Genomic DNA, 14,526 nt, shown 5'->3' on the forward strand with positions numbered 1-14,526 from the left:
GGAATTTATCACTGATTAAAGCATTATGGATTTACTGAGCAGCAAAAAGGACTACTTTTCAATGTGTTTATATATGTTTTTGTTACTTCCTTTTTCCTTTTATTGTTTTTGTGGTTTTGTTTGTTTAAAATACTTTGCTATTTATATACTTGTATACAAATAGGTTTTGTCTTTATCACTTTCTCTTATTCATAATTCTCTTATTCATAAATATTCCTGTGTTCATATAACAATGATTAAATGGTATGTGTACATATATGTATTTTGCTGTAGGTATGACTTCGTAGAAGTTGAAGAGCCTAGTGATGGCACTATCTTAGGGCGGTGGTGTGGTTCTGCTACTGTTCCAGGCAAACAGATCTCTGAAGGAAACCAGATCAGGATAAGATTTGTTTCTGATGAATATTTTCCTTCTGAACCTGGATTCTGTATTCATTATAACCTTCTCACAACAGTAAGTAGCATATTTCTATCTTCTGATTCTCAAAGCATAATGATAAAAGATTAAAGATTAATGCAATAAGTGGAATCATAGAATTGGAAAGGCCACTGAGTCCAACCTCTGGCTCTCTGCAGGAATCCAGTGTAAAGCATCCCTGACAAAAGTCAGTACAAATCATCCTCATTTAGCGGCTGATTCAGACAGCAACCGTTCAGTTAAAATGGTGATAAAAAAGTAACTTTGCGACCAGTCCTTACATTCACAACCTTTGCAGGTCTATAAAGCAAAGGAAAGCTGAAGGAAGATCATAAGCACAGTTTCACCTAGCGACTACTTCGCTTAACAATGAAGTTGCCAGTCCCAGTTGTGGCTGCTAAACGAGGACTTTGAAGTAATCCCTCAAAGGAGAGCTAAAATATGAAGTGTAATTTGATCAGAGGTAAAGGAGCCTGATTACTTTTTTTTTTACTGCACTTCTACAGTATATATACCACTGAAGTACAAATGGATGGCATTGGAAACTACTTAAAAAGAAAATGGTAACTGGAAAAGTATTAAATATTTCTTCCATGTTTAATTTTCTTCTACTCCTGATTGATTAACATAGGATAGATTTTATATCTATTCTGTATCTTAATTAACCAGATATCTTTTTGGAAATTAAATACTTGTTTTCTCAGAAGTTGTGATTCAAGTCATGAAAGTGGGAAGGCATAGTTTTATAAGTTGATTCAAAATTATGCATTTTGGATTTATTTGCAATAGAGGTAGTCATCACTTAATGACCCTAATTGGGACCAGCAACTCCATCACTAAGTGAAGCGGTCATTAACAGAAATATCACGTGACCGCCCTGCATAGTGGCAGCAGTTCCAGCAGGTTTTAATTCTAAGAGCGTAAGGGAGAACATTTTTTTAAAGCAAAAATAGCCCACATTTAAATATTATTAATTTACTGAAAAGAATGGCAGTGATAAATTACGCAAAAATTGGATTGTTTGCCTGTTTTAGCACTTGACCGGGTAGTTCTACATATTAATGCAGAGTAGCTTCTCAATAATGAGATATTCTGTATATGCTTTTCTGTGATCATAATGTCACAGAATATAAACACATATTACATTTTACTTTAATATAAACTCAAATGCCTAAATTTTACATATTGGAATATACTGTAAGTTAAGGTTTTGACTTCAGTCAAAATGTTTTTAAAAACCACTTCTGCAGAGATAAAACTTTTTTTTTTACAATGGCCTTATATGTACATTTTCTTTAATTGGTTTTAAATCATGAAAAATCCCTCCATACTCATATTTTTCAAGAAGAAGCAAAACTGGATGCACTAGCAGAGAGAAAGGTGGTAAGCATGAAATAAAACAGTGCAGGATTATATTTATTATTGGAGGCCACACACGGTGGAGAACCATCCTTAAATGTCTTTCAGAAGTGGTTGTGTTTTAATTCTGTAATGTTGTTAATTTGTCTAAACCATTTTATGTTAAGTGTAGGAAAGGTAGTCGTAAGTTAGAATATACTTTGCCTCAATAAAGTAAAGTACCAAAGCTTTATTTATTAAAAGAAATGTGTTCATTTGTAAAAAAATATTTTTGTTTTTACCTATATGCAAGTACAATACATATATAGTTATCTGTTTAAATCCAAACCAGAAGAGGTTTGATACATCTGTATACAGTAATATTGTAAAAAAAATGGCACATACCTTAAATCATATCCAGTTATCAGGTTATTGTATTTCAGATATATAGCATTGGATCATTAGAATATATTGTTTTCAATTCTACAAATATTTTTGCATGCCCATGTATTTCATCTTCAAAAAAAGTTGTCATTCTGAACATCATAAAGGCATTTTTTTAATGTTAAAGTTCTTTGGTTATGCAAGAAGGGAAGTCATTTGGCAAAAATTATGTTAAGAAAGTCTATCTCAAATCTGGTCAATACTGATCTGGTTTACATAGTAACTATATACTATATAAACAAACCTAATAAAAGATTCCAATTTGAGTCTGGGTAATATTCCTTCTAGTGGCTTGTTTAGTTTCAATTATGTCATTTACAACTTGGCATAGAACATCTAGTGTAGTAGAGTCTATTGTTACTTGTCGGGGAGCTGGTGAATGGGATACTTGATGCCTTAGGTGCCATTAAGGAATGCATGACTGATTGCCAAAGGAGTTATTAATTATTCAGGGCACTGAGAACAAAGCTACAACAGTTAAGGCTGAATGTGGGGGTGACTATATTCCCCTGTCTGTCTTGGCACCTGGTAGTATGTCATTTGTCATTCAAGATCATGCCAAAACTTCTTTACAAAAAACTCTGTTTAGCCTTTTTCATGGAAGCTGAGATGGGAGGTGGAAATCCAAGAAGCTTCTGAATGACCACACTAATTTGAAATGTGTTTTGTCAGATAATTTCAGTGTTCTGTATGTACCAGGGACTCACTCAATGAGACAATAATTTTGTAGTGGTTAATTATTATTGGCTTAACAATCGTTTCTCAACTTGAGGCAACTGCATAAAATAAAACTGCTTACTTTTATCACAGCCAAGTAGTTGTAGAACATCAAACTACTTTCCAAACTTTAAAAATACTAGCATTATAATTCTCAGTAAGTAGGCACAAGAATTTTGCTGAGCACTTGATTAGTTCATAGAATGCCTAATGGATTAATGCATTGGTATTGTACAAATGTTAGAATTATATTGAATTAGAGTTTTAGTTTAGATAATTTATGGGGTTCTTTTTAGGAACCATGGTCAATTTAGAGGAATTAGAATGGGCCCTAAATAAATGTATTGGCTGCTTTCTTTTGACCCCAGGCTGCTTCTATTAAACCAGAGACAAACTATCCTGAGTTACCTACAATATTATGTCAATGAAAGCAGGTTCCTTTAGTCACACTTCCTATTTGGGTTACAATTAATTTTAACTAGAGAATTAAATTACTGATGGTCCAGCTATATAACATTATTATTATTATTATTATTATTATTATTATTATTATTATTATTTACTTTAAAAATGGATTTTTAGACATCTTTCTCTTGGATATGATGGGAATCAGTCCATATTACCACAAAGGGTAAGTGATATTGTGAAATGACCTTACAGTTGTTACTGTCCACTGTAAGGCAAATAAGCTATATACAAGTTTAACCTTCTTATATTGTATGTTAGCAAAATATTTAATTGGTCTATTCGGTAGTATAGCTAGATTACAAGTTTTCTTTTGCATGAGTTTTGCAGATAGGAAGTTATTGTCAAAAAACACATTTGGTAAATTTCTACATAGAATAGCTACTGGTCTGTTGTGCAAATATTAATTAGTTGGCTACTGAGACAACTGTTTACAAAGTTTTACTTTTCTAGGGAGCGAATAACATGAAAAGAAAAATAAAATATGAATGATATGTTCCTGTATGGTACCCATGTGTGTATCTATTAGAAGGTCTCAATCTTTGACTCCATATGAACTAAATTTCTAAAAAGAGTAGCACACATCCCTCACTCAAGCATTAATGCTGCAATGTAATTAGAATTGGGCTGGATCTCTTTCAGGGCCTGTGCAACTCCATGCTCCTTAAGGTCCTGGGCAAAGCAAATCCTTTGGGAGAACTTCCTTGTTTCATCTTAGCCTGAACAATAGATTTCCACCCTGCAAAGATAAATTGACCAAGACCTGATATATTGATATTCAAGTAGTCCTTGGTTATTACAGCAATTGGGAGATGAATTGCCATTGCTAAGCAATGTGATTGTAAAGGGCAATGTCACGTGACTGCGCTGCTTAGCAATGGCAATTTCAACACCCCCAGTTGCCATAGTTAAGCAAGGATGTCACATGGTTGCCATTTATGACCTGCCAGCTTCCCCATTGTCTTTGCTTGTCGGAAACTGGCAAAGAAGGCCGCAAATGGCAGCCACATGACCACAGGATGCTGTGACAGCCGAAACTCCTAGGACTGGTCATAGGCCCCTTCATTCAGTGCCATCACAAGTTTGAATGGTCACTGAACAAGTGGTCATTAAGTGAGGGCCACCTATATTTTGGGCTGTCAATTCCAGCTTTAATTACGTGTGGCCTTAATAAAATTCTGGTAGAACTCAAACAGAGGGTCTGGATTTAGTTATTCAGACAGATAGGGCAAAAGTCTCCCATCTCTAATATAATAGAATTGCCCTAATCTCCTGGACTTTCCGTAACTATTTTTTGAGATCATGCATGCTTATCATTTTCCCATAAGAAAATTGTATTTGTATATGTTCAAATACAGAGGTTGAATCTGTGTTCCATGTTCTATTAAAATGTCTGTTCTACACACAATGATAATTCAAACTTATAACCCTAATTATTGCAAAATTTATTTCCCTCATTAGGAGGAAGTCATTCCTTTCTTTTAAGTGACCAATTTCTAAATGCATCAAGATCAGTGACAACTTTTTTTATCTGTAGCTTCAGGTGATAAAATTTGGCTAGTGCCTTCCTCACACCATTTATTGTTTTTGGCTTCTTTGTAATTTATGTATATGGATTTTTTAACTGCTGCATATTTTTTTAATGTTTATTGGTTTGCTCTTGGACCACAAATTAATAAATAATATGAAAATAACAATATGCTTGATGAATTTTCAGTAATAATGTAGGAAAGAGCAAAGTGTTCAGCCGTATCTGACTGTATTTGCCTAAATGAGCTAAACGTTCTGTAATTGCTAAAAGAACCTTCGGAAATAGGAAATTCCTGGCATATTAACACTGTAGATTGCCTCCAAGGCAAATGTCTGGCCACAGAAAGATTAATCCTTAGGTATTGCTAAGGCTGGTAAGAGAAACTCTTTTGTTTCTCCAGAGCTATTACAGCAATATTTTAATATGTACCTGCTCTGTTTTTATACTGTGGGAACGGCAATAGTATACAAAAGGACAATGATCTGATTTGTCACTTGCTCACAGTTCTCAAATACTCACTTCACCCGATACCCAGCTAAAAGAACCCAGACATTTTCTTAATAGCAAACTTCTTCCCTCAAATCGTCTTATATAGTCTTCCAATTAATGTCATTAATCTGAATAAATAAGCAGATTTGAGTTATTTTTATCATTCTCATCTGAGGTTTGTTTAATAAAAATGTTGGATAATTCTAAAAAATTATGAAGATTTTAAAGATCAAAAAATAATATCTTTACTTGGTACAAAAAATATACAACTTGGTGCCTGGTGAAGTTCTAAGGATGGTATTATTTTTTTCTCCAAATGACCTCCTGATAAGGCAGGAATACTATTACTGAATGCTCTCCCATCTAAAGTGTTTTTCTTTTGTCTTTCTTTTTCTTCCTTTTCTTTTTGGAAATGTAAATTAATGAACACTTAAGTGGCCTAGAAATATCTGTGGGCAAATATTTATGGCATATTAAAACCTAATAGTTTATACTGTTTCTTTAAATCAGTGGGTCAAAATGCAGCTGATCTGTCCTTTTGAAGCTTCTTATCAATAACTACAAACACAGTTTTGACAATCAGCAAACATATCAGTTGCAGAAAGGCAAATTATTTTGGCTAAATTGCACAACAGACATAAGACACCTAGAGACATGGGTACATTTCGTATTTATTGGTATTGCTTTCTCTGTTTCTCTAATCTACTTGAAGGAGCCTAAAATTTATTTTTCATGTAATTCTTTAGGTTCAAATTCTAATAGCTTCTGATGTCAGATGTTTATTCTTGAGACTAAATTATTGAAGCATCCCTGTAAATGTGACTCACTTTTCGTTCACCTACTTTTAGAAACTGTTATCAGTTTGGAATTACCAAATCCTTCATTAAAGAAAGAGATACACAGAAGTTGAGGAAGCGAGATGTTTTCAAAATCTTTAGTGAATCATTATTAGGAAGATAACTTCATTAAAGCTTGGCTTGTGAGCTGGTCCATTAACAAATGTGAAAATGAAATAATCACTCCTGACTGCTGTTTTACATACCATTAAAAACATGTCTGAAGTTTCATTTTTTGTTACTCATGCATAATGCATTAGAAGCCATTATTTCTTTAACATGTTTCTATTTCTTCAATATTTTCCTTTTCACTAAAATAAAACAAAAAATAATTAATATTAAAAAGGTAAAGGTTTCCCTTGACGTAAAGTCCAGTCGTGTCCGACTCTAGCGGGTGGTGCTCATCTCCGTTTCTAAGCCTTAGAGCCGGCGTTGTCCCTAGGGACACTTCCGGGTCATGTGGCCAGCATGACTCACGGAACGCCGTTACCTTCCCACCGAAGCAGTACCTATTGATCTACTCACATTTGCATGTTTTCGAACTGCTAGGTGAGCAGGAGCTGGGATTAACAATGGGAGCTCACCCGCTGCGCGGTTTCGAACCGTCGACCTTCCGATCGACAGCTCAGCGGTTTAACCCGCAGCGCCACCGTGCCCCTAATTAATATTAGGGACATAATAATTTGGACCCTACAATATAATTAATCTGTTAATTTGTCATTGTACATATCCTAGATAATCACGCTTCATCTTTATGAGAACTTGTTCTTAAAACTAGATTTTTTTGCTAATTTTTTTTTAAAAAATTGGTAGTATTTTTAAAATATTTTTTCACCCTTTTTAAAAACGTTATGTTCCCAAAATATCTTAAAGTTACGTTTGATATGCCAATAAAACTGGATCAACACTGTATCTATCATATTCTGCCAGGCATTAGTAATTGAATTGGTTCAATTCCAAATAATTTTTCCTTCTTTGGAACTAGTTGCAACATTGGTGATGTGCTCAAGGATTCCTAGTATATCAAGGATTAATTTAATTTCCATAGTATCAGTATTCTGGTTTACTGCAATACGATTCAATTATCTTTAATTATGAACTGACAGTAATGGAATTATTATTTATGAACTGATTTATTAATGGCAATCCATATCAAGAGAGTTTGAAAATCTACTTTAATCAAAAAGCCCTTGTTGGTATTCATTTCTAAATTGTTTTTAGTCTCTTAAAAACTTTGGCAAATAGAAGACTGGGACAGAGCACAACTTGCTTCCTGACTTAGTCATTCTTTTGTTCAAAATGCTGATATGCAATTTACTCATCTCACAGATGCCATTTAGTGTAGTGTCCAAATGGTAAATTATTTGTTCTTTAGTGTAATGCTTCTGGAATTGGGATCCTATCAGATTTGTAGACTTCCACTTCACAGAATTCTTAGCAACAGTCCATTTGAGAAGAACCTTTCTGATGTCCACACACTGGCAGGTTGAGGAATGCCATGCAAAGTATCTGCAAAGAGTGTTTGTGAACAGTGCAAGGATATTGTTAGTCAAAGAAAGCTGGGTTCCACAACAAAACACATCATCATCATCATCATCATCATCATCATCTGCCATTAAGTCGGCGTCAACTCTTAGCAACCACATTGATTTTCTCTAGAACAGTCTGTCCCTAACCTTGTCCCCAGTCTTGTCCCCCACCTTGTCCTTCTGTCCCCAACCTTGTCCCTTCATTGCCACTGTAACTGAGTCCTTGCAGCTGATCATCCTTCTCTTTCCTTCCAACTTTCCTAGTAGTAGAGCTTTTTCCAGAGAGCTAGGTCTTTGCATAATGTGTCCAAAGTAAGATAATTTGTGCCTAGAGTGAGATCTCTGGGTGGATTAATTCAGTGATCCATTGGTTTGTTTTCTTGGTACTGTTTTCACAGTATTTTCAGAAGTCTTCTCCAATACAAGCATTCAAAAGCATCAATACTCTTCTTACTCTGCTTTTTCAAAGTCCAACTTTTGTTTTCACAGAGTATCACAGGGATACCATGGCTTGCATGATTCTGCTCTTTGTAGGTATAGATGCATCTGAATATCTTTCCCAAAACAAATGCATACATACTTGTAGTTACAAATTTGAATATTACTTTCTAATAACAAAATGCAATATTTTATGTTCTAATATGCCCTAAATTACTTCAGCATCTTTTCCATATAGAAAATAAGTAGCAAACTTTAAGAACCATTGACTGTTGCTGGAATGTTGCCTGCAGCAGATCCAACCAACCAGCAACATTTGGTTTCCAGCCCTTAAGTTAAACTAAAATACTCATTTTTCAGCTTGAAAGCAGCGCTCTAGGATTTGGAAGTTTGATTTTAGCTAACTACTTTCAACATTCAGCTAACTGCATTCGGAGAAAAAGATAAGAACAAACCCTTTAGTTAAAAGAAAACTATGCAAAGAGTAAACAAACAGATTCTGCAGGACAATTGTAGGGTAGATGTTCTGTGCTTTATTGTAACTAAGCCTATAACTAGCCTAAATATATGTAACTAAAATAATATCTCAGTCTTCTTCTGTTTATTCCTACCTCTGGATACTCTTCTGCATCATTCTGAATTGTAAACTCCTCAAGCAGGAATTGTGCCTTTGACTTCACAAAGCAAAGTGCACATTTCTGTATTATTTAAATAAATTAAATGGAACTAGTTCACAAATAAATTGTGAACAAATAAATTGTAAACACAGATTAGAGCTTTGAAACATCTATGGTGGATTTTGAACAGAAAACAGAGTGAGTGAAATTGTCCTCAAGTGAGCAGTAAACCATCTCAATTCCTCTATTTTATATTGGCTTGTGAAATTAGAAGACAGTCTTACATGGATGAAAATTATGGCTGTCTCTTGTAGCTACAAACTAGAGTTGTATTATTTTTTGTATAGGCTATATATATATATATATATGTAAAAGTGGAATAGAAATTTACTCAACTGATTTGTTGCATGCCTCATCATAGTACAAAACTGTATTCTGTTCTTCAAGCATCAACAAAATTTCCTTATTCAATTAAGAGAAAGAAAAAAAGCTAATTCTATCACTGCAAATCTTAGCTTTTTTTCTCTCTCCCAACTGAATATTGGCATAAGGAAATTTTGTTAATGCCATCAAATACTCAGAGGTTAATAGAAATAATAAGGCAGTTGCTTAGTTACTAAAACTGTATTTATGTTCTCTTACTCTGTGGCACTAAAGGAAGGTTCCAATAAATTAACTGTAATTTTAAGTATGTTACTGAAAAGTAAGTCTGATTTAGCTGTCTGAGACTTCTCTTAAATGTATAAGATTATATATAGATTAAGATTAGATCTTACACCATTAACATTTGGGAGTGAAATGGCCAAATTTTGGTCAGGTGATTTCAGTCCATTTTTGCAATGTGGTGGTTGTGACGGGGAAATCTCTAGAATAACAATATACAAGAGAAATGAAGGCTGTATGAGCTTTCAAATTAAGTCAGTGACTTGTAAGCATTAAATTAAAACGGTCATAGGAATGCCTACACAGTGATTCCTGCCACCTTTCTCTACCTCAAAAGCTGTAACCTACTGTGGGGGGGGGAGGGCTATGGCAGACAATTTCTAAGGGGTTTGGGGTTTTTTTTCCCCCCTACCAAGAATTTACAAGAGGAAACTGATGTATCATTTCTCTTGGTAAACCCCAGGGGGAAAAATTCTTTTTCTAGCCACAGGCACAAATAATCATCCTCTCCTGGTGTCAGTACAGAACTGAATCAAATCTTTATTACAGCCATACGGCTAGCAGTCAGTAAGAATCAAAACAGGTTTGATAAAACTAAAAAGAAGGAAAATTAATACAAATAATCCAGAACTGAAGAGGGGGATAGTACATATTGACACACACAATCAGAGAACGTAGAAGGATGTATTTAAACAATGGTCAGATAGGGGAAGGAATTCATGCTCTCTGCCAGGAAATTTCTTCAGGATAGGATAAATAAAGTTTGTCCAAGAGAACAGTGAAAAAAACATGTTGGTCAAGGACTCCATTGAGCTGTTCCCATATGGACACAGGCATTGAAGAAGGGGTATATTTTTGCAGCACCCCAGCAAGATAGCAGAAGGCAATGCATTCAGCCTGGCCAAAGTGAAGACCTGGCAAAATTTCAGGACTGTGATAGATAAGAAGTTGGGCTATCCCATTTGGAAAATGCCCACATGCTGCCAAGCTGCGAACGAGACTTAAATTGATACAAAAAATGCCAAATACGTTGTTTAAGAATGCTTCCGGAATTATCAGTGTCTAGTGGACAAAGGTTCTCCAACAAGAGTCCTAGGGAGTGAAGTTTCCCAATAACTCTTTTTATCCAGGTTGACTTAAATTGTTTTCTAAGAACCAATGAGGCCAGACCCACAGGGAAAAAACCAAAGGTTAAAAAGATGATACCAGGCTTTAACTTCCAAAGAGACTAAACCTGTCTCTAAACAAAATATGGTATTTGAAATGCATCTTGCAAACTGCAAAATAGCTCTAAGATACTTAGATTTAATGGGACGTCAAGGTTTTTGAAAGTACAAACTTAGTCACCATAGACAAGCTGAAAGATTACCTTGGCTATAAAGACATTGCAAGCTGCAAGGATAAGATGGTCTCCTTTCAAGTGGAAAATCTCAGGATAGCTGAGGAGTTATGTAAAGCAACACTTCCCAGGTATGAAAAATCTTTTCTCCAGAAAACTGAAGCTGAAATAGCACTTCAAGATATTTATAAGTGTACCTCTGCTTTAGAGCATTCCCATTGATTTGGCAATTATGAATTTTATAATAATTTTGTGTAAATATTTTCTGATAATTTATTGCTAGTTTTTTCCTCTAAACAAAAGAGGTCAGAGTTAACAATGCCCTTCTGATTCCCACCTAGGAGACAGTCAGGATCACCTTGTTTACATATACAAGAGCTAGAATTTGTATTAGCCTGCTAATATAGAGGAATGATGATTAGGGACAGAGATCTGGATTATTAAACTGATAGTCACGTTTAAATAGAGAACAAGTTAGAATCACCCCTGCTGAGGGAGTGACAGCTCCAGAGATATTTCCCCAGAGGGAACATGTGATTTTTAAAGTAGTGTTGGAATGGAGGACTGAATGAGCACTCTTTTCTCTATTGAGCATCCCCTTAGTTTTTCTCACAACTTCTCCCCTGGAATTAAATCAAAAGTAGATTTAAAATTGATGATGGCTGTGAAAGGTGAGCCTCAGGGCCAGGAATATTTCTGTGCTAAGTGGTGGAGAACCAAACAATGCTTGAAAATGTATTGGTCCCTTTGAAACTTAACCCGCTCTTCAGCAAGGATGTTTTCACTTTCAATCTAGTCCGGTACCTTTAAATAGAGATAATTAGCATAAGTTTGGTGATTACATTTAGCAAGTTGATAGTATATAATTGGCACTGGCAAGGTCCAATCTTTTTCCTATTTCAAATAGGGAAATGTGCTGAGCTTTTAATACTGGGCAGCCAAAATTAGAGCCCACCCATGATGGAATATGAGGGCGACCTTGGGGAACAGAGGGAAGAGATGCTGCCTAGGGAATAATCAGATAAAAGGAAAGAGAGTACAAGGGAGGGCAATGGTCTAAAGAAGAAACGTAGGAAAGACCTGCCCTGACCACTCAAGGGATAAATAGGGAGGGCGGGAGATTTGTACTTTTCAGAGTTGCAAGATTGGTTTACCTAGAAGAGCTGATGACAAACAGGAAACACATCTAGATGAACTAATTCTACTTATTGGAGAATTGTAATGTACATTCTGTGACATTAACAGAATCTTGAAAGTCTGAAAATACAACTCCTGCCATACCTAATTATTGCTTGAGTGGTCAGGGCGGGTCTTTCTCAAGTTTCTTCTTTAGACCATCACCCTCTCTCGGACCCCGTCCCTTTTATCTGATCATTCCCTAGGGAATGATCAGATAAAAAAAAAATTAAAATCTGTATTTTAAATTTTTTTTAATCTGTATTTAATCCAGAAAGTTTTTCAAAATGGTTTGTAATCAGCCAGTGATGTTTATCTTTCAGATAGGCAAGAGAATATTACTGCATACAGGACATGATATTCAGTATCGCAGGATGATAAATGTATAAAATAGAGGTTTAGCATTAATTATACAGTATATCAGTTTGGTGAAATGGAAACTCCATGTGCAGTAGCAATGTAATATTGAATGCCAGATGTCACACTAACGCTACAGTCTTTTCCAACCTTGGAACCTAGAAGTACTACAATACCTATTATCCTAATTATTCATGTAATCTAGTAGCAACTATCACATTGGAAAAATCTAATCCAAATGTGTTATGTTATCCACTGTAAAAAACAAGAAGCTAGCATACTGATACTTCTGGTTTGTGTCCAGCCACAAATTGAACTAAGTAGTAGTTTCAAGACAAAATGCAATTAATTACATTCATTGCAAATAAATTTGGAATTTACTTTTTATATGCAAAGTAATGTTTTTAGATAGAATCATTAGAATATGAAAATGCCAAAAGATACTTTAGTTTGTTTTCTTTTTATTTATTCCCTTGAATAGTTTTCTGTGTTGCAAAAATATACAGGAATTAGCTGTAATCATATATTTATATAGTATGTCTTTTAGAGGGATATGTCATATTAGTCTTTTTCAATTTTATATTTCAATGCACATTTTTTCCAGCAACTGCTGCATCCTTCCTGTGATATGTGGTAATACCATACCACGGTGGGAATAAGCAAAATACACAGTTCACAAGCAGGCTGCTGTATGAAATCTGAGAAAGCAAACTTGTTCTCAAACTCCAGCACATTGTGGTTAGCCACTTACTTTGGTTTAACTTTGATAAGGTTTCCTGTATTTTGATGTATATGAGTAAATTTAAAAAAGCCTTGGAAGACATGCATCCTTTAATTATGACTGACCAGTTCTTTCTTACTAAAGTCACTCATGTGTAGACTGTGATACTAAGAGGGTATGTTGAATGGTCTGTTCTTATGTCTCAAATGTGCCATGTCAAATAATTCTTACCTGAAAAGTCTTATGCTTCACTCTTTTTTTCTCTTTTTAAAAAAGTATTCTTGAGTTAGTTGAAGCTGAAACTAAGGAATCACTATCATAATGGAACAATCTACAAAGTACTGTAGTACATAAACCTCTTTACTTTAATATTATTCTCTGAAACTAAATAAGATGCATTCTTAAAAAGCAAATGCTAATTTTGCTTCATGAATTTTTCATACAAAAGCCTCATTACTAAATACAAAACTGAATGCTTTATTATCTTGGGTTCTCCAAATCCACTAGTGTGGTAAAAATAGAATTAAAACAATTATCAGGGGAAATAAGCCCATTAAAACTGTAATAGAAGTTTGTGAAAATGGAATTTGGAAGCCAGAGGTGGACTTCAGGCAGGTTTTTGTTGTAAAGAAAACTCAGACTAATTTTAGCCTTCCATCTGTTTTCTACATAATATATGGAAAGATACATTTAAATACATAAAAAGTATTGCAGAATAGGACTATGAAAAAATAATATATATTTCAAATGTAGCCTGCAAAAATTATTCATCAGTTTGTTTTATTAATTAGACTTTTAATTATTGCTGATTACTATAGCTTGATTTGCAACTCAAAGCAAAATGATGATTAAAATATCACAAGGTTTTTAAAATATTTGCTGCTGCTTTTAACACTGTACTGTAGTCAAGGCAAACATTTCCATTTATTGTTGGTCAGATTGTTAGCTGACATATTCCCAATATAATGCTCAGTTGTGGTTGGTCCTTATTGTCCTGTATTGATATGAATTCGCAAATTATTGTCTTTATACATGCCTTTGCACATAGGCAGCTTGTACAGAATTCTAGTTTATACTGACTTTATGAGGCTGAGGTCAGTTTCTTAACTGGATTTACTGAACTTTGCTTACTGAACTTTGTTCATATAGTTGCAACATGATTCTGGGTTTCAAATTGCCTGTAAATACTACTTTCATACACAGTGATGTGCATGACCAAGATTTTCTTTTAATGGGGAAAAGGCATATTTTAAGACTTGATATTGATACCAATTTCAATTGATATTTTTAAATCATTTTAAAAATGGTATTTTTAAAAATCATCCTTAGTGTTTGGAATAATTTGAATGTAACAGTAACTTGTTAGGATAGATTTTATAGGTCACAAATCCCTGCTGTTTGAAATTGTAACAGATGGTATTCCTTGTTTGTTCTTCTTTTTTGCCAAT

At 34.5% G+C, this 14,526-nt stretch overlaps 1 protein-coding gene across 1 annotated transcript in view; it reads left to right on the forward strand.

The window, feature by feature from the left end:
• PDGFC (platelet derived growth factor C) overlaps positions 1-14,526 on the forward strand; it is a 109,649-nt gene that overhangs the window by 80,791 nt on the left and 14,332 nt on the right. Inside the window, exon 3 of the mRNA XM_063309878.1 lies at positions 274-454. Within this exon, the coding sequence (XP_063165948.1) occupies positions 274-454 (181 nt within the window). The remainder of the gene's footprint in view (positions 1-273; positions 455-14,526) is intronic.

The sequence above is a fragment of the Candoia aspera genome, chromosome 8 (genome assembly GCF_035149785.1).
Source record: "Candoia aspera isolate rCanAsp1 chromosome 8, rCanAsp1.hap2, whole genome shotgun sequence".
NCBI lineage: Eukaryota > Metazoa > Chordata > Lepidosauria > Squamata > Boidae > Candoia > Candoia aspera.